Consider the following 25,258-nt stretch of genomic DNA (forward strand, 5'->3'; position numbering starts at 1 on the left):
CAAATAGGATTGAGTTACCTTAGCTTTGAGGGCAGATGGCCAGGGTTTAGGGACCCTGTGTTCCCAGGGCCGCAGGGTGGACAACCGCGAGCTAGATGGTCCGAATTGGGCTCATCATCTGCACTCATCCTTGTGAAATGATTTAAGGAATTCAACAATATTACTCTTCAAATAAATTAGCGGCCGTGTGTGAATAAAGCGGCAAATAAAACTATTTCAAACAAGTTTTAAATGAAACACATACATATGCAACTCATGTGCATAATTTTAAATTTTATTTGAAAGTGTCAAATTAAAACAATGCAATGATGGTTTTGTTGAGCATAAGTGCTAATAAACAGCTGATAGGGTCTCTCATGCACTCAAACATTTGGTGTCATTAAAAGTACAACATTTCAAGCCATTGCATAACTTACACAGCACATATTGAATTACAGTAGTTCACACAGCACTGCTCATGATTCCTGAACAAACGTCATCCCTTGAAGTTTACAATTTTCATATTAGCGAAGAAAACATGCACTTGAATTTGTAGAAAGGTACTGAATGTGGATTAAAAAAAATATTGCACCATATACAAAAGCATCTGGTTCACATACATAATGCATAAATCAGACAGATGATTGAAGCCAGCAGGGTTTGAATACACATGCACTACAATGTGCGTACTGTAATATAGAATGATTTAACAGAATTACTGGACTTAGCGTAAAATGTTTCACAAAGCATGTATATTATGACAGTCAATTTGAAATTAATTATGGAGAATAAATTATATGCTCTTACAGATTCCCCATTGACACAGATAAGTGAACTCCACCAACACTACAGAAGAAAGGCAAAGGGACAAGGTGGTAGAACAACAGAGATACCTTTCTGAAACAATGCAAAAACCGAGCATTCACAACATCAGCTTCAAAACTGCATTGTCATCAGCACAGACTTGCATAGCCACCAGAACTTAAATTGCACCCCAGCTTTGATGGAATTTAGATGGAGAATGTGATTCCACTTTGCTAAAAGCATTAATCAGGTCCATTACAAAGATGCATCACCAACAGTCACACACCTGCCTCTAGGACCAATATAGTTGTGGCCCAAAAAACTGACATTTGGATTGGTTGCATAAAGACAAGAGGCTACAGTCCCCCCCCCACACCCTCCCCCCAGCCGGGGAGGTGGGGTGGGGCTTGGGGGAAGAAGAAAAAAAAAGTAAAAGATGTCACTTTTCAACTGTGGGGTTGGTGGTATGTTTTTTTTAGTACCTCACAATTGTATTGATGTTATGAGACCATTGGTTCACTCACATGTTGTTTAAATTAAAAATTGATTAAATCGTTCAAGTACTATAGAAGCAATGAATTACTTGCCTGATGCAAAATGTCCTGAAATAGGAAGTTTGCATACAAACCAACACAGCACAACTTAAAAACCGCCAAAGACGTCTTTCATTTCATCAACCTTGTTAATGTTATGTTCCAAAAAACCTTAATTTTAATAATGTAGTGTAATGTAGATATATACATATAGATTTTTAAAAGTTGGCATGATCATATATTTTATACAAGAATCTAGCAAAATAGCTGTAGAAGCACACGTATAACTAAGCATGTATATTGACATTAATTTTGTACATGCACTACTCCACGATAACAGTGACAACTATTTCAAGCTCACTTCAAATGTTAGTCTATACAAGGAACAATGCCTTCAAACACAAGAGCAAGCAAGATCAAGTTAAAATTTCAACAAGAACCTTTCTGGTGGAAAGGTATAAAGTGCTACTCCAAATGAAGACTGGAAACGATTCTGATTCATTAACTGCTGGAACTTGGTAAACTTTCAAATTCACTTAACTGCAGCCCCTTCATCAGAAATGACACATTTCAATTAAATAGAACTGTGCAACTCTGTGGGTTAATATAAGAATGCCATCGCTAAATCTTGTGAATATGCTCTATTTGAAATAGTTACAATTTCTTTGAATACATTTAAAACAGTTCTAGAAATGGGTTTCAGAGAGCAATGTTACTACCGACCAATACAATGGATTATATAGCTAAAGTATATTCTTCAGTAGGTGCAGACAATGGAATCACAATGCAGAAATATCAGACACATCTAATTATTTAGATTTCTTTGTTCATTTGATGAACAGTGTTTAATATTTTGAGAGAGACACGATTTCTGTAGCATTCTTACTGCCATCACTGTGTGTTCAGAGAATGTAATCTTATCTCCTTTCCAGCTCAGGAGCTAATTTGGCCCTCTTCTGTCCTCCCACAAATGAAAATAATCTGATAATTTCACTTTGTTTGTCATAAATGCACTTGAACAATTATAATAATTTACAATCCACATACAAGACTTAAAAATTCTACTTGCAAAATACATCTCAACAGAATCATAATTTAGTTCACCTAAGCTCTTCCATATTTTAATGTAATGATTGTTACAATGAGTGCTTCTAAGGCTTTAAATTATGACATATAGGTGTCAATAGACGTGCAGAGCGTTCTCACAGTGTTTGCAGGGACCTTTTTTGTAACATGTAGGAGGTACATTATTTCCATGTGAGGACATTTCAACTGTTTAGCCAAATCACAATTTCTAAGGAAAACAAATGCAACAGAACAAATTAGGTGTACTGTTGAACTATTCTCACACCATTGCCCCTATAAAGATAGTAAGACCAATAATATAAGACCAGTCATATATCAAGATTGATAGATATGCTAGTGGATATTAATCCACAATGCAAAACTCATCTCAGGTCACTGCTCACAAGGGTACTGTGTGGTAACCCTGTGGTGAAAGTACAGTGTACTCTTCTAAAGGTGGAGAGTGGAGACAAAGAGGCAAGGTAATTTAAGGAAATTACCTTTCATATGATTTGTGCAATACTTGACTCAGAGTGCTCAATCCAATGCAAAATTTAAAAATACATTAATTCCCCTAGGATGGTTAGCTCCTCAATCTGCACAGATGATTTTACTTTAAAAACATACTGAAAAATATTCTTCCACAAAAACGGTTTTCAGATCATTTGCATTATTACCATGTTACTAACAGCTAGATTTCACCTAAATTTTCTCTTACTGTCGAGAACTCGGTGTTCCAGAATACTCTGGGATTAAGACATGCACGTCATCACAGACAAAGTGTTACTTCTATATGTAGTAAATGTAACGGATTGAAAATTTGCCAAAGATTTTTCAAGGGCTTTCCAGTTCGCCATCTTCAGTTTGTAGCTCAGCTAACTGACGTCGAAGTGCATTTACTTTCGCCTGCAGATCCTTATTGTACTCAATGATGTGAATTATTTCATCCCAGGCCTCATCCAAGTATTTTGAGGAACGATTCCATCGCAGAAACACCCCTTTTAATTAAAAAAAACCAGATCAATAGCCTACAAGATTTCAAAAGTCCTCTTTACAACATAAGGCTCAAAGACCTGGAGATCTTTCATTGGGAAAATGTGCACAGAGATGTAATTGAGGTTTTTAAAATGAAGAAGGGAATAAAGTCCGTCTGGGTGGATGGGTTATTTGCCTTTTCTTGAAGTTTGCATAACCTGAGGATGTGTCTTGATGGTGCACGTGGGCTGCATTATGTCTGAATGGAGCGGGTGTGATGGACCAGTGAATTTCTATGTAGAGGCCAATTAAACTCTAGAACACCGATGCCCAATTAGAGTTAATTGCCCTCAGCACAGAATTCATCTGTCCCAGTATTAGGACAACCAAACATTCTGTATATTTCAATGAGAGTAATTACCAAGCTTCAGATCAAGATTTGCATTAGTTACACAATTGAGATCAGCATTTCAATATGTAGGGAATTAAAAACACAAAACACCTTCAATCAATTATCCCCAATGTTCCAAAGATGAGTCTGTGTGGTTACATTTTATAATTCTTTCCTGCTCACTGCATTTTAAAACATAAGGAGCATATTGTGGGCTAGATCAGACAACTGTGAAGGCTTTCAGTAATGTTCAAGGTACCTTTGATCTACATGAATATCGGCGTGCATCACCCTGTACAACACATTTTGGGATAGCAATTCACTGCGATACCGCCCCTTGCAATGGTTGGAACAGGGGCGCTAAAGGGCTGGCATTCGCACCGCTCTGCAATTTCAGTGTGCCGGTGCTGCAGAGGAGTATCGCCCTGGAGCTTTGCATTGGTGTACAATGCCCCCGGTATCTACCGGCTTTAAAAATGTGTTTTGTTCTGAACCCGTAGCGCCCGGGAGTGACACCACCAGAGAAAGCTGGCGTGCACAGCAGTTGCGGCAGCAGCGAGTGACGGAATGACTGCATAAGAGAAGTGAGATTGTTTTTTTTTTCTTTTTGCAATTTAACTTCATTTGGGGTGATTAATATACGGGGAATGTTTTTTGTTCCGATTTTTTTTTTTGCAGAGAGCTCTCCTAGGGCGCTACGAAGCCATCTCTTTAGCTTGAGATATTCAGTTGCTCATCCGGCCTAGCGCCTAAAGGTAAGTGTGGAACGCTTCCCTTGGCGTTCCACTCCACTGTCAGTGTGCAGCTGCTGAATTTTTGGGCTGCCAACACAAACCATTTCTCGGCGCTAAATTTATCTACCGCCTGACATTTACAGCACTAAAATCTATCAACTTAATTTCCAGCCCTTAATCTTACGGCTCCAGAGTTTACATATGCCGCATTAATTTTCTAAAAGTAGATATACACTTGTTAAGAGGCAAATTTAAAGTTCAAAGTAACATCACAAAATTAAAGAAAATGTTGGATTTCAGATTCAGATCTTTATGTTACAGCAAGAATTTTTCAAGTTTGATCTAGAAGCATGAACTTTCAATAATATAGCAGCTTTTATATCCCCCACTGTCTCATAAAGACATCTACATTATACCCCCATAACAAACCACTATAATGTATTACTTTGAGGCTAAAGTGCACACAGCGTCCTTTTAAGGCTACAAAGTGAAAGCACATACTAGCATGATTTTATTCAAACACAAGTTCCTATTTAGGGCAAGATCAGAATTTTTATTTTGTTTATGTGGAGAACAATTAAGAAGTTTTGTCCCCAGAGTTTCCTGCAAAGCTTCAGTTTACAGATACAAAGTAAACAGATAGGCAGTGAAAGTTTCTTCAGAATAATTACGGAAATTGAAACTCATGACATTAAAAGAAAATACAGATTTATTTTTGAACACACCACACAAATTGAGAGTCCGGTCCTTTTCATGGCAAAAATTGTGGGCAAATGTAGCTTTGGAAAGAGGGATACCAAATGCCATCTCTAGAAAATAGATGTCCAAGTAGTGTTATTTGCCCAGTACATAGAATGCATCTGTCTCAGTATGATGATGACCGAACATGCTATACATTCCAATGTGGGCAAGTACCAAGCTTCAGATCAAGTGTTGCATTAGTGACATAATTAAGATCAGCATTTAGGTATGTGGGGAGCTGAAAACACAAAACAGCATCTACCAGTTACACCATGTACTGGAGCATTCAAACAATTATCCCCAATATTCCAGAGATGATTCTGCATGGTTACATTTTATAATTCTCTCCCACTCACTGCATTTTAAAATACAAGGAGAATTCACGATGGGCTGAATGGCCTCCTTCTGTGCTGTAGCTGTGGTTCAGTGGGTAGCACACTCGCCTGAGTTAGACGGTTGTGGCTTCAAGTTCCACTCCAGGGTCTTGTAAATCTAGGCTGACTCCAGTGCAGTACTGGACGAGTGCTGCACTGTTGGTGGTGCCGTCTTCCGGATGAGATGTTAAACCGAGGTACCGGCTGCTCTCAGGTGGATGTAAAAGATAACATATTAGTATTTCAAAGAAGAGCAGGGGAGTTCTCCCCGGTGTCCTGGCCTATATTTATCCCTCAAATCAACAGAACAAAAACAGATTATCTGGTCAGTATCACATTGCTGTTTGTGGGAGCTCATTGTGCGCAAATTGGCTGCTGCGTTTCTCACATTACAACAGTGACTACACTTCAAAACTACTTCATTGCTGTAAAGCGCTTGACGACGCCCGGTGGTCGTGAAAGGCGCTATATAAATGCAAGTCTTTCTTTAATTTTTCTATGATTCTATATAGTGGGCTAGATCAGACAAATGTGAAGGGTTTCAGTATTGTACTGGGCACATTTGACCTACATGAATATAGTTTTGTATTAAGTATATTCCGTACAAAACATTTTAGCTTGCAGCTCCAGAGTTTACATCTATCACATTAATTTTCTAAAAGTAGATTTACACAAGAGGCTAACTTGAAGTTTCAAGTAATAACGCAAAATTAAAAATGTTTGATTAAGGTATGGTAATTCAAATCTTTGCATGTTAGTTTGAGCTTTCAAGTTTGATCTACAATAATGAACTTGCATTCTTACGAGCGCCTTTCATAACCCCAGGTTGCCTCAGAGCAGTTTGCAGACAATGAAGTACTTTTGAAATGTTGTCATTGTTGCAACATGGGGGCCATTTTGTGCACAGCAAGGTTCCACAAAGAACACTGAGATAAATGACCAGTTAATCTGTTTTTGGCAGTGTTGGTTGAGGGATAAATGGTGGCCAGGTCAGAGAGAATTCCCCTGCTCTTCTTCAAATAGTGATGTGGAATATTTTACCCGAGAGGGCAGACATGTTCTCTGTTTAATGTCTCATCACAATGATGGTACCTCCAACAGTGCAGCACTCCCTCGAAGTGTCACCTTAGATTATGTGCTGACGTCTTGAGAGGGAGTTCGAGCAGTGACTTTCTGACTCAGAGGCAAGAGTCCTATCGCCAAGTCGAGGCTGACAAATTACTTGCTCCAGACCTCAGCATGGCCTTGATCCAGACATGAATGCAAAAGCTAAAGAGGAAAGGCCAAATGCAACTGCCCTAAACATCAAGGCAATATTATGGCAATGCCAGCCGACAGCAGGACTCAACGTCCAGGATTGGGCCAACAAGTGACAGGTAACATTTGCATCAAATAAATCTGAAACAAAGGAAAACAAAGGAAAACCCAGCCACCTCCACTTGACCTTCATCACCGTGCCCCCCAGCACCAACAGTGTAGGTTTCATCAGAAGTTTAATTAGACCAGCCATATCAACACCTTGTAATAAGCATGATAAGCAGGGTAAAGGCTGGGTACTCTGTGCTCACTTCCTGATCTCTCGAAGCCTATACATCATCATCTACAAAGTTCAATTCAGCAGTGTAATTAAATACTTATCACTTGTCTGGATGGATGCAAATGCAAAGAACACTCAATAAGCTATACACCTCCCAGACCTGAGCAGTTTGCATGATCAGGTCCCGTGTCACTAGAATCACTATACAGCATATCGTGGCTGCAGTATTTACAATCTACAAGATACACTGCAATCAACTCACCAAGGTTACTTATAGCATCTTCCTCCTCTACGACATCTTTAGCAGAGAAGGACAAGAATAGCAATGTCGTGAAAACACCATCACTTTGCAAGTTCACCACCTTTTCAGGGCAACTAGGTATGGCCACCCACATGGGGCTGGATTTTTGGGTTTATTCAGCCAAAACGGTAGCGATACGTGAAAATTACTGTTTTCAGGCCGAACTTTAGGGTTTTACGTTTCGGTAAGGAGGGGCGTTGCACAAGGAATCACACTGCAAAAACGCGAATGTTGCCAAATTCAGTCCGGGGCCGGGAGCGCTGCGAGAGGTGTCTTGGGAGAGGAACAAAAAAAGAAATTCCAAAAAACATTTACATGACACTTATCTATTGAATTGCTGGAAAAAATGTAAAAATAAAATCTTCAACTTACCTTTTTTTGCAGGCTTTCATAGTTATCGCTGCTGGCAGGGGTGCACCGACAAATTTGACCTGTCGGTATTCTGGGCGTGGCATAGGGGTCGGGAGAGAGAGAGAGAGAGAGAGAGAGAGAGAGAGAGAGAGAGAGAGAGACGAAAGTCCGACGGTAACGCAATCCACAGCGGTGCACCTCTCCCCGGCGGTATGTCCCATCGCTGCCGCAGAAAACGGGCCGAGGATCCTGCCCGGGCTTTCGCCGTGAAGGGTCAAATCATGGCGAAAACCCAATCGCAAACTTCGCAAAAATCCGGCCCATCGAGTTCAAAAGTAAGTACCATCAGAACTTTCCCACTTCTGAGTTCTGTCAATTTTTCCAGTACTAATTCCTCATCTTTAAACTATCCTAATTAATTGCTACACCTCTTCCTTTTATAGCGTTTCATTCCCACTATCACATGACTCAGAAAACCAAGGATTATTATCTGTCACCTTTCATCCTCAGATTTCCTTTTTATCTGTAATCAGCTCTAACCTTTAACTATTGCTTGCACACTGTGTTTATATAAAATTCTTTGCCATTTCCATTTGATACCAGTCATAACCTCCAAGTCTAATATACACTTTTGCTTCCCTCTATATTCTATTTGATTTTTGTTTGTATTAGCCCTAGTTAATGACTCATTTTAATTTCTTCACTCATCCAAGAAATTTTTGCAGCATCATCCTTTCGTGTGGGAATACCACGAGTCTATATCCTAATCAATACCCATTTAACCATTTCTCATTTGTGTACATGTCAGTTTTACTCTCCAATTTATCTGGGTTAATTCTCTTCATCTCCGATGAAATTAGCTTTTTTCCAGTCAAATACCTGTATCTTTAACTGTTCCCTCCGCTTTTCAATTTTGAGGTTGAACATAATGTTTGTTGTTTCCATGGTGCCCCCATCTGTTACATTACCTATTTGTCCAATTTAATTTTCTCGTCCTCTTGGACACTCTATAGAAACCCCTCCCATCCTTTGCCACTTATTGTTATTTATGCCAATTTATCTTTTGGAATATATATCAATCTCCATTCCACTGTTTGGAAATCTATAATTTATTCCCAAGTGATTATGTGCACGAACATGTGCGTGTCCTTCTGCGCATGTGTGGGGTGGACCATGCGCATCACGCTCGATCCGGTCGCGTATGCACGGTATAATATATGAGGGGCGTTACATTTGCAATTTTCCAATCTGCTGGGACCTCCCCAGAATCCAGGGAATTCTGGTAAATTGCAACCAATGCATCCATTATCCCTGCCGCTACTTCTCTTAAGACCCTAGGATGCAAGCCACCAGGTCCAGGGGATTTATCTACCTTTCGTCCCATTATATTACTGAGTACCACCTCCTTAGTGATTGTGATTCCTCCCCCCCTATAGCCCCTAGACTATCCACTATTGGGATATTTTAGTGTCCTCTACCGTAAAGACTGATACAAAATATTTGTTCAGTGTTTCTGCCACCTCCATGTTCCTCATTACTAAGTCCCCGGTCTCGACCTCGAAGGGATCAATATTTACTTTAGCCACTCTTTTCCTTTTTATATACCCATAGAAACTCTTGCTATCCGTTTTTATATTTCATGCTAGCTTACTTTCATAGTCTAATCATTTTTTGTTATTCTTTGCTGGCTTTTAAATGCTTCCCAATCTTCTGTCCTCCCACTAGTTTTGACGACTTTGTATGCCCTTGTTTTTAATCGGATACCGTCCTTTATTTCTTTAGTTAGCCACAGATGGCTCGTTTATATTACACCCTTTCCTCCTCACTGGAATATATTTTTCTTGAGTTGTGAAATATCTCTTTAAATGTATGCCACTGTTCATCAGCCGTCCTACACTTCAACCTATTTTCCAGTCCACTTTAGCCAACTCGGCCCTCATACCTTTGTAGCCTCCTTTATTTAAGCTTAGTACGGTGGTTTGAGATCCAACTTTCTCGCCCTCCATCTGAATTTGAAATTCAACCATGCTATGATCACTCATTCCAAGGGAATCCTTTACTAGGATATTGTTTATTAATCCTGTCTCATTACACAGGACCAGATCCAAGATAGCCTGGCCCTGGTTGATTCCATTACATACTGCTCAAGGAAACCGTCCCTTATGCACTTTTCCTAATGCTACCCTGACCAATTTGATTTGTCCAATCAATATGGAGGTTAAAATCACCCATGATTATTGCGGTTTCCTTTTTACAAATCCAAGATAAGGGCAGCAATATCTTAATGTGAACTTCAAAATAACTCTATTGGTAATATTATCTTCATGGAAAAGTAAGGGAGAGTTTGTAATTTGCATAAAAGCATCAAACAAGTAATAGTGATACAACATTGTGTTACCAACATCACTGGCGTGTAAACAAACACAATATCTGCTGAAAACTTCCAAGATGGCAGCACGCTTTAAAAAAAATTAAGCAAAATGGTAAGTCACTTAATTTCTAGTTGAAGAGGAACATAATCATTCCCTCACCTTCCCACAGCTGCAAACTTTGTGGTGCCACTGAAGGCCAGATAACTAGGCTGTTGGCTTCATAGAGGGGGTTAAAGTACCTTTCCAGCTCTTTTGGTCTATTCACCCATGACCAAAGAGAGACCGTCTTCTGTTGAAGCTTTAGTTTTCGCCTAGAATATGACAAGAAAAATAATTTTCATTATGCTTTCTTCAAGAATAATCAAGTCAAATTCTGTGAAATAATTCATATTTACCAGAGCTTCACTATACTTAAAATATGAACTCAGTTGTTAGTTCAATCTCGATACACGAAACAGAATAATTTTAGCAGTTCCTAGGATTCCTGCTTACAAGTCTTACTTTAGTACAATAGTTTGTCACATCAGACATCCCAAACCATTCTCTGCTAAAGCCTCTTAGATCACCATTATCCATTTCATAGTTATATGGCTGGAATTTCAAACAGGATGAGATTCTTTGCATTTAAGGATACAGGATTTCAATGTTGTCGAATGGAACTCCGGAACCACTTTGACATCCATATACTGCCAGGTTAGGCAAAGTGTGAACCAAATGCAGAATAAAATTCCCAAGATCCTGTTCCAACAACTTGTTTCACCTGACTCTCAAGAGCATTCACAAGTGCACCACTCATCCTGGAGCTTAATTCAAAACATTCAAATAATATATTATATAAACACGAGATTAAAGAACGTTCACAGAGCTTTACTCGTTGAAATCGTAGGTACGTAAACAAGGCATGAAGATTATACACAAGATAAAGAATACTGTAATAGTTGTTTTTGATGCAATGTTGGATTGCCAATTAAAATAGCTGCTTGCTGCAGCATTGCAATATTTTTGATTGCAAAATAGCTTTTATTTCATAATCCAGTATGAGGTCTTAAAATTTCAAGGGAAATTCTGTAAGATAAGGCAGGACCTTGCAAAATAATTACTCACTGCACAAAAACTTTTACATTTTAACTAAATGACCCCCTCTGGTGGAAGGAGACAACCACATTTTCTTTTTACAGTACGCTTATGATGAATTTCCAAAGACTATAACCCAGAAGGACAAGTCAGTCAATGTGCCAAAATTGCAACATTCACTACATTCCTCTCTCTTCCACCATCCCCTCCTCCCCCAAATTGGATCAGGACTATGAAGAGCTGATTCTCTTGTATTTAGTATTGCTAATTGCACTGCTACTGTTTCTAACTTATTACACTTCAAACAGTTTAATAATCGGTTAGTTTCACAGTTCACGGATCTGCAAATAGGGATGAGAGGATGATCGTAATGAGGAAAGATGAGAAACTGGGAGTATTTTCAATACAACAGAGAAAGTTAAGAGGTATTCAAAATTCTAAGTGGTTTTGATAAGGTAAATAGGGAACAACGATTTCCATTGGTCAACAAGTTGGTTGCTGAAGAGAATAAGTTGATCATCACTACAAGAACAAAGGGAGAGATTAGATTTTTTTTTAAATGCAGACGGTTCCTCAGGATATGGAAGCAGAATACATAAACGCTTTTAAAAAAGGAACAGGATAACTATTTGAAAAAAAAACAAAAAGGAATGGTGAAATGTTAGGGGATTGAGACACATATTTTCACATGCAGATGGGCCAATGGCCGCCTTTATTGATGTAAAATTCAATAATTCCAGTTTTAATTTTTTTAATCCATACTTCCCTACACGTGTGGAATTCTGCAGGAGGAAATAATTATAATATTGTAACATTTACTGTAGTACTGACAAATATTACAACTTAAGACAATATAATTGATGTATCCCTCTTTGTATGTTGTATCTGTTGCTGCAACTTGTTAAAGGGTGCATATCCATCAATCTAAAAAAAAATTACAGTGGCATTAAACACAATTGCAGCCATTCTAAAACTACTGAATCCATCAACAATTCTTATTTATAACTTTCAAAACACACAGAATACAAATATTCTTAACTTAAGTCATAGAATCATAGAAATTTAAAGCATGGAAGGAGGCCATTTCGGCCCATTGTGTCCGCACCGGCTGACCAAGAGCTATCCAGCCTAATGCTACTTTCCAGCTTTAGGTCCGTAGCCCTGTAGGTTACGGCTAAGTGCACATCCAAGTATTTTTTTTTAAATGTGGTGAGGGTTTCTGCCTCTACCACCCTTTCAGGCAGTGAGTTCCAAACCCCCACCACCCTCTGAGTGAAGAAATTTGCCCTCATAATCGCCTCTAAACCTTCCCCTAATTATTTTAAATATATGTCCTCTGGTTGTTGACCCCCTGCCAAGGAAAACAGATCCTTCCTATCCACTCTACCCAGGCCCCTCAATTTTATACACCTCAAATCAGGTCTCTGTTCCAAAGAAACTAGGCCCAGCATCTCCAATCTTTCCTCATAGCCAAAATTCTCCAGTCCTGGCAACATTATTGTAAATCTCCTCTGCACCCTTTCCAGTGCAATCACAAGTTTCCTGCAATGTGGTGACCAGAACTGCACACAGTACTCCAACTGCGGTCTAACCAGTGTTTTATACAGTTCAAGGATAACCTCCTAGCTCTTGTATTCCATGCCTCGACTTATAAAAAGGTATGTATTCCATATGCCTTCTTAACCACCTTATCTACCTGGTCTGCTACCTTTAGGGATCTGTGGACCTGCACTCCAAAGTCCCTCTGTTCCGCTACACTTTTCAGTGTTGTACCATTTAATGTGCATTCCCTTGCCTTGTTAGACCTCCTCAAAGTCAACTTTAGAAATCCACAAACATCACTGATATTACAGTGCCAGTACTAAAAATGTGCAATTCATGGCAGCGATGTACACCGTGATTACAAGTTTGAATGCCACCCTCAGTTGACATTTAAACTCACTGATCCTCAGCCAATGAGTTTTAATAGGTCTTGGGCAGGCTAGGTGGAATACATCGTAATGGAAAAAGAAACCTGGAAAACGCAAACCCACTCTGCATAAATGTACTAATTAACTGTGGAGAAATTAGACTTTCCGGCTCTCTCAGTGAATGGAAAATGTGACACTAGGAGAAGATGGAAAATGGGAAAAAATTATTAATGTTCTTGCTTCAATGTCAACTTCCCAGGAAACACAGCAACAAAATAATTTTTTTTTTTTTAATCTTCAGTGACACAGGCAGCATTACCAACCTTTCGTTTTCATTGTTGCCCAAGAAGGTTCCAAATTGGGAAGCGTAAGCATGTTCAAACAACACGATAAGGAACTGTTCATTAAATTCAAATGAACATGGAAATTGACGCTGGATCTGCCAGCAGCAGTCCAGGAAGAGGAGAAATGTAGGAGCTTCATTCTTCTGCTTAGAATTGGAATAGGCTGACTGAGCACATCGCTGCTGGAATGGATGACCAGCCTGGAACAAATAAACCAATTTGAATAAAAAAATTTTCACGGGGGAGCAAGTGGGAGGTAGAAGTAAAACACTGAAAAAAATGTTCCATATGGGAGATGATCATTACACTGATCAACTGGTGTTGATTTTGAAAACTGTGAACTTACCAAAACTAACCTAAAAAAAATAGCGAGTTCTAGATTATTTTATTGAATAATAAAACAGGTGTCCTAAACAGAATTCACTAATCATCTCAGTTCAATACTTTTATTGTACGTGAAGATATTCTGTACATTTGCAAAGATCAACCTGAAGAAAATGTAACTCACTGAACTTGTACTGCTGCAACAGTGGGTTTGGAATGCTAATTCTAATCAGAAAAAAAGTTAAGATGTTTCACAGTTGAAAGAGATTGCTGCTTTTAAAAAAAAATAAAGAATCAATCATACACAGGTCTTTCCTCCTCCTCCCAAACCCAGCAACGTGGAGTAAAAGTGTGGGGTTTCTTACATTTCTGCCCTTATCGTTCCCTCTTTTTAGCCTCATGGCAAATTATTAGCATGTGATACCCTGCTTTTTATGAAAGTGTTGCAAAAATACATTGCTCTGAGCACTTGTCTTTGCATGGGGCGGGGAGGACAGCAGAAAGAGAAGACAAACCCTCTCTGAAGCCAGAGTTTTTTTTTTGAACGGATCAGATAACATTACATCAATTTCTATCTACAAACATTTTTCTTTAACCCGTAAAAGTAGTATATACAATGGCCAAATTCAAGTTTCCCCAACTCCTTTTAATTGTAACCCAACCAACAGTAGAAATAATAGTAACTTAATTCACTATTCCGATCATGCCTTTTAAAATTAAGAGCATTTCATTAGCAAAGTAGCCACATGAGATCTATCCAGTTCCCAGCACTTACCTGTAACCATTCACGTTCAATCAAGGCCTCAAAACCATTAATTGTTCTGGACTGTGGATCTAGAATAATGTGGGCGAGAGAGGTGACTTGTAATGTGGAGTCAATCCCTTCACTGCCATGAACCAATACAGATGCACCTTCCCTAAAACAGGAGCAACAGTATAAACTCTGTCAATATATGCTGAGAAAGGGTATAGCTATGAGCTATCTTAAAGAGGTGGGTTGATTACCATGGATCCAATTCCACAGTGCCCCAATACCACCAAACTATTTCCTCTGGTTGGTATAAAGCAAGCTCTGATCCCAAATAAAGTATAAGTTTCTGCTGCTACATCTCTGCTAACAAAAATCACAAGTAAAATTAACTGATAGTCTCAAACTAGGTTTTTTTAAAAAACTCAAACTGTTTTTGACTTGGCATTAAATACTGGCACAGATTTGAACAATTAAAATGTGATCGGGACCTACAATGGTGTGTTCTTCTGAATGGTTAATGATGCATTGTTGGGAAAGCAATACTGTATTTTGACTTGTTTGTGTAGGCATTCGAATGTCAGCTTTATTTGATGCTGCAATCAACATCAACAGGTGATTATTAGAAAACATACACATTGATAATCAGAGTTAGAATTAGGGGGATTAGGTTAGAATTGCTGTCTGAATGGTTTGAAGCAAGTTGCATTTAAAGAGCACTTTATCACATCTCTCAAACATGCCAAAGTGCTTCACAATGTAATAAGTACAGTCAGTTATGAACTCAAATTTGCCAGTCACTTTGTGCACATCAAAAACTTTTAATTAAAAAAAATCATGCTCAAGTGTTTTAAAATATTTAACAAATTTTAAATGCAACTTCAGTGAATTAGACTTTCTATACCATTACACCCCTCTATTATTGCAATACTATAATATTGTACAATTCCCTTCAACCAATCAAATGCAAGAATTTCAACCAGATCCCACAGACTGCCATTTCTTCAATCAGATTCCAGAATCAGAAACCAATCAAATCAGAGAAACAGGTCACCAGGGAATAATCAGAAATATCTACATAGCATCATTTATGATGGCTTATTTTTGTTCAGAGCCAATTTATGTCAAACAGCTAGTATTAGTTTCTCACCCACGCCACTATAAAATCACAAATTGTAACTTAACACCAAATAAAATTACAACACCTCCCTCCCCTACTCAACAACCAGCAAAATGCATCCAACCAGTCCCTTGAACTCCAAGTACACTAAGCCTTTTGACTCCTCACATTCAGAAGGCCAATACTTTGCCTCATACAAAACAAAATGGATGCACATGTGCACAAGTTGACTCTGATGTAAAAGGCTATAATTTACAGGGACCATTTTCTTGCAGGGACGGATCACAAGCACATAGAATATTATGCCACCTATAAAGAGAGCAGGTGAGGGCCGGGAAGAGAGAGAGGGGGAGAAGTGTGAAGTGATTCATTTTGGTAGGAAGAGTGAGGTGAGGCAATATGAACTAAATGGTACAATTTTTAAGGGTGTGCAGGAACAGGGAGACCTGGGGATGTCTGTACAGATAGATATCTTTGAAGGTGGCAGGACAAGTTGAGAAGTCTGTTTAAAAAAAAAAGCCTATAGATCCTTGGCTTTATTATTAGAGGAATAGAGTATAAAAGCAAGGAAGTTATGCTTAAACCTTATAAAACACTGGCTAAGTCTCAGTTGGAATATTGTCTTAAATTCTGGGCACCACATGTGTCAAGGTCTTAAAGATGGTACAGAAAAAATTCATGAGAATGGCAACAGGGACGAGGGTCTTCAGTTATGTGGAAAGACTGGAGAAACTGCGGTTGTTCTCCTTGGAGCAGAGAAGGCCCAGAGGAGATTTGATAGAGGTGTTCAAAATCCTAAAATGGTGCTGACTGAGTAAATAAGGAGAAACCGTTTCCAGTGGCAGAAGGGTCAGCAAGCAGAGGACACAGATTTAAGGCAATTGACTAAAGAATCAGAGGTGACATGAGCAAACATTTTTTTTATTTGTTTTTTTTTTTAAAAACACAGCCAGTTGCTGCAATCTGGAATGCACTGCCTGAAATGGTGGTGGAAGCACATTCAATAAAGAAAATTGGATAAATACTTGCAGGGGGAAAAAAAAAAAAAGTACAGGGCTATGGGGAAAGAGTGGGGAAGTGGGATTAATTGAATATTTCTACCAATGAACAGGTATAGTCATGATGCATTGAATGGCCTTCTATGCTGTATCATTTTATGATTCAATACGATTCCTTACCTGTCTATACATTGTGCAGCCAGGCAAGCAGTAGTTAATATTTCTTTAATGTGAGTCAGCCAGCTGGAAGCTTCCAATTTGCTGAGCCACCTATCCATGCTGTGAGATTGATCATTGGAAGCTTCAACCAGTTTAATTAAACTTTCCTGAAGAATGTGGTACCTGTTAAAAGAAAATGCAGTACAAGTCAGCACACATGTTTCTTATACTTAGGATGAGACAGTAAGCGGTTATGAAAAAATACCTTTAACAGATCCTTAAAAATGCCTAACAGTTTAATCCTGAAAAGATCAATACAGCTGTATCACAAAATTAATTCTCAATACTTTCTTCATACCTTTATTTGTAAGCCAGTAATCAATAGGGCTTAAAGAGCAAGCTAACGACCGTCAAATATTTGTCAGCATGAAGCAGTTGTTAGAATGATTGAGACGCATAAACTTTTCCATCTTTCTCTCAAAAATCACACTTTCGGCACTGTGGGCCAGAATTTACAGCGAGTACGACAGCGTACTCTGAGCATGCGGTCACAATGTCTTTGAAATGGACAGCAAGCTCGGGAGTTCTGCACGCGCTAAATCTCGAACTAGCAATGTCAATCTCCAATTTGACAGATCATTCGCACCGACACAATATCGGAACAAAATAGATGAGCTGACAGCACAAAAGACAAATAAATGGATATGATCTGATACCCATTACAGAGACATGGTTGCAAGGTAACCAAGGCTGAGAACTAAATATTCCGGGGTATTTGACAATTCGGAAGGAGCGACAGAAAGGAAAAGGAGGTGGGGTAGCACTGTTAATAAACGATGAGATCAGTGCAGTAGTGAGAAATGATATTGGCTCAGAAGATCAAGATGTAAAATCAGTTGGGTGGAGATAAGAAATAATAAGGGGAAGAAGTCACTGGTAGGCCCCCTAACAGTAGCTACACTGTAGCACAGAGTATAAATCAAGAAATAATTGGCCCCAAGTTTCCACATGATTTGCTCCTGATTTTTAGGAGCAACTGGTGTAGAATGGAGTATCTTAGAAATCAGAATTCTCGACATTTAGTTTGCTCCAGTTCTAGTCAGTTAAAACAATTTCACTTTGGAACAGAATTTTTTTTTCCCAAAAGGGGGCGTGTCCAGCCACTTAAGCCCGATTTCAAAGTTTCGTGAGTGAAAACTTACTCCAAACTAACTTAGAATGGAGTAAGTGAAGATTTTTGTATGCTCGAAAAAATCTTGTCTACACTTTAGAAAATCAGGCGTAGGTTACAAATTAGGCGTAGGGAACGAGGTGGGGGAGGAGGGGGGGGAAGGGAAGTCATTAAATTCTACAATCAATCCTTAGTTATACTTATACAAATAAATTCAACTTGAATAAAAATTTATAAGCAAAGAAAAGATTAAATAAACCATGATCCTACTGTGTGAAAGTGCTTCAGGCAGGCCTTTCATGTTGGAGACAGGCAGGGGTGTGGCGTCAGTGTCTCGACGGCAGCGGCAACAAGCTTCGAACTGAGCTGCAGTGCTTGAGGCAGGCCTTCATTCTCTTCGTGGCTGGCCGCGAAGAAGCAGCACCGGACGGACCCGAGGCCATTCGGCCACGAGATATCAGCGGCGTCAGTGGCTGGCCGGCAGCCGAAGAATCAGCGGACCGACGTGAGGCCATTCGGCCATGAGATAGCAGCGGAGTCAGTGGCTGGCCGGCAGCCGAAGAATCAACGCAGGACACACGCAGCTCATTAAGGTTCTTGAGGCCATTCGGCCACGCTTTAGGGGCGGCGTCAGTGGCTGGCCGGCAGCCAAAGAATCAGCAGCAGCCTTCGAGCTGTGAGGGGGACTGAGGCCATTTGGACAGGGAGAGGCAGCCACATCGACAGTTTTATATTTAAATTTGCAGAATGGGTGCTGCATTGTCAACACCACGTATTATTGCAAAGTTGAATTGGCACTCTTATTTCTCCAAACACACAGTTCTTAATTTGCATGCACCAATGCAGCACCGGTTCTGCAAGTTTAGCAGTGAAAAGCTGAACTCACTGATTTCAGCAGGTGATTTATTCAGCAGTGCTGCTAAAAGCACTCCCTCACGCACAGAAATATCAAAAAAAATTAAATTACAAGCCTTTGCAGGGGTCCAAGAAACAAATCTTCACATTTTCTGCAGTATTTTCTAAATGGCCGAGTGCCAATGTTTGTGAGACTGCGCGCACGCTCCAACGCGCACGCACAGGGTTGCCGGCACCACGAAGGCTAATTTAAATTGTACCCGCCCCCTGCTGCTTAGAAAATCGGCGCGAGTGTTAGGCTCTGCCCCCTACTGCGAAGAGCGCGCCGTGCCAAGCAGACATCGAGCTCCAAGGAGCTCGAGAATATCGGACTTATTTTTAGGCGCAGTTTTCGGCGCGAGAAACAGGCGCCCAGCTCGAAGGTGCGCCGTTTCCGCCGCGGCACGAAACTTGGGGCCAATGGAGGTAAAATAGGAACGGCAATGATCATGGGCGATTTTAATCTTCATTTTGATTTGTCTAATTAATTTGCCCAGGGCAGCCTTGAGGAAGAGTTCATAGTGTATCTGGGGTAGTTTCCTTGGCCAGCACGTTGTGAAACCAACCAGGGAGCAGGCTATCTTAGATCTAGTACTGTGTAATGAGACGGGATTAATAAATGATCTCCTCGTAAAGGATCCTCTAGGAAAGTGTGACCATAACATGGTTGAATTTCAAATTCAGTTGGAGGGTGAGAAAGTTGGATCTCAAACCAGTATCCTGAGCGTAAATAAAGGCGACTACAAAGGTCTGAAGGTAGAGTTGGCTAAAGTGGACTGGGAAATAGATTAAAGTGCAAGACAGTTGGATAAGCAGTGGCAGACATTTAAGGAGATATTTCATAACTGTCAACAAAAATATATTCCAATGAGAAGGAAAGACTGTAAGAGAAGGAAGAACCATCCGTGGCTAACTAAGGAAATAAAGGATGGTATCAAATTGAAAACAATGGCATACAAAGTGGCCAAGATTAGTGGGAGGCCAGAAGATTGGGAAATTTAAAAAAAAAACAGCAAAGGACGACTAAAAAAATAATAAAAAGGAGGGAAGATAGATTGAGAGTAAACTAGCAAAAAATATAAAAATAGATGGTAAGAGTTTCTACAGGTATATAAAAAGGAAGAGAGTGGCTAAAGTAAATGTTGGTCCTCTAGAGGAGGAGACTAGGGGATTAATAGAGGGGAACAAGGAAATGGCAGAGACGTTGAACAAGTATTTTCGATCAGTCTTCACGGTAGAAGACACTAAAAACATCCCAAGAATGGATAATCAAGGGGCTGTAAGAAGGGAGGAACTTAAAACAATCACAATCACTAAAGAAAAAGAACGCGGTAAAATAATGGGACTAAAGGTGGACAAGTCCCCTGAACCTGATGCTCGCATCCTAAGGCCCTAAAAGAAGTAGCTGCAGAGATAGTGAATGCATTGGTTGCAATCTACCAAAGTTCCCTGGATTCTGGGGAGGTCCCAGTGGATTCGAAAACCGCAAATGTAATGCCCCGATTTAAAAAAAGAGGCAGACAAAAAGCAGGAAACTATAGACCAGTTAGCCTAATATCTGTTGTTGGGAAAATGCTGGAGTCCATTACTAAGGAAGCAGTAGCAGGATATTTGGAAAAGCATAATACAGTCAAACAGAGTCAGCATGGTTTTATGAAAGGGAAATCATGTTTGACAAGTTTGCTGGAGTTCTTTGAGGATGTAATGAGCAGGGTGGATAAGGGGGAAACCAGTGGATGTGGTGTATTTGGATTTCCAGAAGGCATTCAATAAAGGTGCCACATAAAAGGTTACTGAGGTTGGGGATAATATATTGGCATGGATAGAGGGCTGGCTAACTAACAGAAAACAGAGTTGGGATAAATGGGTAATTTTCCGGTTGGCAAACGGTAACGAATGGGGTGCCACAGGGATCGGTGCTGGGGCGTCAACTATTCACAATTTATATTAATGATTTGGATGAAGAGACCGCGTGTAATGTAGCCAAGTTTGCTGATGATACAAAGATGAATGGGAACGCAAATTGTGAGGAGGATACAAAACATCTGCAAAGGGATATAGACAGGGTAAGTGAATGGGCAAACATTTGGCAGATGGAGTATAATGTGGGAAAATGTGAGGTTATCCACTTTGGCAGGAAAAATAAAAAAGCAAATTATTTAAATGGAGAGAAATTACAAAATGCTGCAGTACAGAAGGTCCTTGTGCCTGAAACACAAAATATTAGTATGCAGGTACAGCAAGTAATCAGGAAGGCAAATGGAATGTTGGCCTTTCTTGCAAGGGGGATGGAGTATAAAAGCAGAGAAATCCTGCTGCAACTGTACAGGGTATTGGTGAAGCCACACCGAGTGTACTGCGTACAGTTTTTTTCTCCTTGTTTAAGGAGGGATATACTTGCATTGGAGGCAGTTCAGAGAAGGTTCACTAGATTGATTCCTGAGATGAAGAGGTTGACATGAGGAAAGGTTGAGTAGGTCGGGCCTTTATTCATTGGACTTCAGAAGAATGAGAGGTGATCTTATTGAAACATGGAAGATACTGAGGGGGCTTGACAAGGTGGATGCAGAGGATGTTTCCCCTCGTGGGGGAATGTAGAACAAGGGGACATAGTCTCAGAATAAGGGGTCGCCCATTTAAAACTGAGATGAGATAGAATTTCTTCTCAGAGGGTTGTAAATCTATGGAATTCTCTGCCGCAGAGAGCTGTGGAGGCTGGGTCAGTGAATATATTTAAGGTGGAGATAGACAAAGGAGCGATAAAGGAGTGAAGGGTTATGGGGAGCGGCAGGGAAGTGGAGCTGAGCCCAAGATCAGATCAGCCATGATCTCATTGAATGGGAGAGCAGACTCGAGGGCCAAATAGCTTACTCCTGGTCCTATTTCTTATGTTCTTATGACATCTCACCGACATTGAAAACCTAATTGCTGGCAGAGTTGGGCTAATTGCCTACCAACTGCCAGCAATTACGTACGAAAATGTTACAGCTGTTGGAAACAGGCACAGGGCCAGTTTCCATAGCGTAAGGGGATACCTCCTGACAAATCCAAGTTATTTTTAAAAACTTGGTCAGAAATGGAAGCATTTTGGGATTTTGTCCATGAAAAGTATTTTTGTCCATGAAAAGTTCAGAGGAAGCGGTTGTTACATTGATAAAATTATTGGGGCTGAATTCGCGGTCCACATCAATAGAGGCCCCGCAAGTTCCGGGTTTAGGCATGTAAAGCGCAGGTGTCTAAACCCGGAACTTGCAATTTGTCAAGAATCCTCTTGACAGATCGTACAAATCTAAAGAACTAGGCATTCGCTGGCAGATTCGGGCTACTTGGTGGCTGGTGTGCAACGGCCACCACACGTTAAATAAAATTCAAGCACAGGCATCTTCCACTATTCAGTATGTGGGTCTGGAATATTAGGTTTTTCATTGAAACACCAATGAACTCATTCCTTTTCAGCGTGGAAGCAAGTCATCCTCATTTCGAAGGACTGCCTATAATGGGCTATTTGCTCAACTTCTGCCCAGCGAATGCCCGTGAAATTTATACACCTGATAAAAGCAGGCCGGCCTGCTTTTATCAGCGCAAGACTTTAAGGACAGAAAAATTCATTTTTTTCAATAATTTAAACATTTAAAAACCTGTGAAATAAGGGAAGCTTATTTTTTTTTTTAGACCCTTCAAAATATGTACATTTATTTTCAAAAAATAAAATTTCTTTTAAATTGATTAATTCTAAAATTCTAAAATTTAAGTGTGTGTATTTTTGGGGGTATTACCATTCATAATTATGGTAATTCCATATATAAGGAACTCACCACAAATAAGAATGGGAATACCCCTACTTTGGTTGGGCTGGCCCACGTAATCCCAGGGATGCTTGCGAGTCGCCTGCATTCCTATACATAGGCCTACACGTAGAGGCACAGGTCTCGTAACCTCCCGGACCACCAGGTAAGGGTCCGCAAATCTCCGAACTTCCCGGGCCACCAGGTAAATTCATAGATTTTTTTTCAGATTGGAGGCATTCGCCTCCGACCGTAATTTCTGCACTATTATTTTTTGCATCTATGTGGAGCACAAGCTAAAAAACTGAAAGTATAGATGTTTGTCTCTGAAGGTGCTGGTAATGAGTGTCTGTTTTTCTTCCCTTTCCACAGATCATAAATGAATGACGGTCCTTCTGTTTGCTGATTGGAGCATCAGGCCCACGTGATCCCAGATACACTTCCACACACGCTGCGCCCCCGAAATCTGTGGGCCATTATGCTGCCCTGTCGTATGTCGCGTCAAACAGCAAGTTTGCAAAGGAGGACCCACATCAGATAAGTTTGCATTCTATTCGGTTGCCGGCGGCAGAATCCTTAGGTACGCTGCCTACTGCAAAATCCACGCCCGTATATTTATCGTGCCAGTTTCAGGAGAGCAGTAGTACTGGGCTCTTAGCCTCCACTTCCACACAATTATAATCCCAACCGACACCATTCTCCATCAGACACAAGGCAGACGCAGAGTTTGCAGTAGCTCCCAAGACCCACAATATTAAGCCTCCACTACCACTGGAGTAAGGCTTCCCTACATGGTTTTATTGCTAATTGCAGCCAAGAGAAATACACATTCGCCTTTGGCTTTTAAAAAAAATAGAAACTTCTTTTGATCCACTCAAAACCCATGATGGGCAGCTTAACTGAGCCTTGATTTTTCTTGATGTGGAATCAATAGTATGAAAACCGTAGCTTTCCACGCCTAATAATGTGTCTATAATGCTGCATTCTAGATCTGGACTCCCATTGAACAATACCACAGAAGATGTGCTATTTTAAATATTTGTTTTCTTTCAGGTCTACAAGTTTCATGCTGATAGGAGCCATTTTGTAATTCAGAAGCCTCAATTAATTTGTAATCACACCCCCCTCCCCAACCCATGCAGGTCATTCATACTAAAATGCTGGAGTGTTTTAATCTTAAATTTTCCCCATTAGCCCAACTACAAGCTTTAGCTTTTCCAGTGTGACCAGAACAACAGAATGGGGTCAGTTTTGGATGCATCCTTAAATTATGGGATTGGGATCCTGCTTATCACAATTATACTATCAATGACTTTTATCCTTCCAGCTTTTAGAATCCTTTTTAATCTTGCTTTCAAACTTAAAATTAGAAATGTATAAATAACTGGATACATAATATGTAAACGAAAAAGCAATCCTTCCTTTATACAACGAGGACAAATCTGCAACAAAAAGTTTGAAAAAGGGCATAAACATTTCCAGTATGGACTACTACATTGAACAATGTATTTAATTTACACAAGACTGACTGCACAAGATACTAAAGCACACTGATCATGACTGCATAAGTGACTCATTCAGTTCTGACAATGATTTCACAAGTGATCCACAAGATATGGATCCTGCAAGTGGATCACATGCCCCAAGGGTTTTCTCCATCAATATGCTAAGCTTCATGGCAGATGAAAATTGCACAATTCCCAACACATTGCGCCAAAGGGACGTTTCACACGATTAAATAATTGATATAGCCTCAGGCCAATATATATCTATCAACTGAAACATTTTCTCAAAGACAAAATCACTTTATCCATTATATGTCATCTGATTAAATGTGCAGCATATTAACAATAAATGGTTGGGGTTAAGCTTCAAAGTTTTCAAATCCAAACCACAAGAAATTGTACCTGTTCTTGGAACAATCAAATTTTTAGGAGATCACACATACAATAGTTAGTTCAGACAAGTGAAGCATTGCACTCAACCCCCTGTTGTCACATTTCTGTTGCTACACTAATTATCCACTGTGCATTTCTGTCCATTCCAAAAGACAAAGTAGCATGGGATCAAACCATATTATTATTTGAAGTTTGCAATTACACCGAAGCATCAGATAATCAGCAGTACAGTGTTTGACTTGCAAAATATTTTAAACTCTCTTGAAAATAATGAAATGCCTCAAATCTTCTAGCCCATTTCAGAATCTTTTAACTGATACTTTGATCAACAAATATAGATTATTTTCCATTTCATGGAGTTTAAGTTACTGGCATGGAAACATCATTGAAATAGTTATTTCCCACAAGGCAAAAAAAAAAAAATCAAGCTATTAATCCATTTTACCATTTAGGTTTGTCGAAGGATTCGGGTCTTCTGTGGGTTGATTGCCTCCTTTTTCAAAAGCTGACAAAAAGCAGGAAATTATAGACCAGTTAGCCGAACATCTGTGATTGGGAAGATGGTGGAGTCTATTATTAAAGAAGCAGTAACAGGACATTTGGAAAAGCAAAATTTAGTCAGGCAGAGTCAGCATGGATTTATGAAGGGGAAGTCATGTTTGACAAATTTGCTGGA

The 25,258-nt window shown here is 39.8% G+C and overlaps 1 protein-coding gene across 1 annotated transcript in view; it reads right to left on the reverse strand.

Annotated features, from left to right (window-relative positions):
- Positions 1–290: 290 nt before the first annotated feature.
- The window catches only part of mtmr9 (myotubularin related protein 9), a 76,919-nt gene continuing 51,951 nt past the window's right edge, over positions 291–25,258 (reverse strand). Inside the window, exons 6-10 of the mRNA XM_070885173.1 lie at positions 16,856–17,017; positions 14,585–14,726; positions 13,465–13,685; positions 10,317–10,468; positions 291–3,379 (exon numbers count right to left, since the gene is read on the reverse strand). Coding sequence (XP_070741274.1) covers positions 3,216–3,379; positions 10,317–10,468; positions 13,465–13,685; positions 14,585–14,726; positions 16,856–17,017 — 841 coding nt within the window. The 3' untranslated portion in view covers positions 291–3,215. The remainder of the gene's footprint in view (positions 3,380–10,316; positions 10,469–13,464; positions 13,686–14,584; positions 14,727–16,855; positions 17,018–25,258) is intronic.

The sequence above is a fragment of the Pristiophorus japonicus genome, chromosome 7 (assembly GCF_044704955.1).
Source record: "Pristiophorus japonicus isolate sPriJap1 chromosome 7, sPriJap1.hap1, whole genome shotgun sequence".
NCBI lineage: Eukaryota > Metazoa > Chordata > Chondrichthyes > Pristiophoridae > Pristiophorus > Pristiophorus japonicus.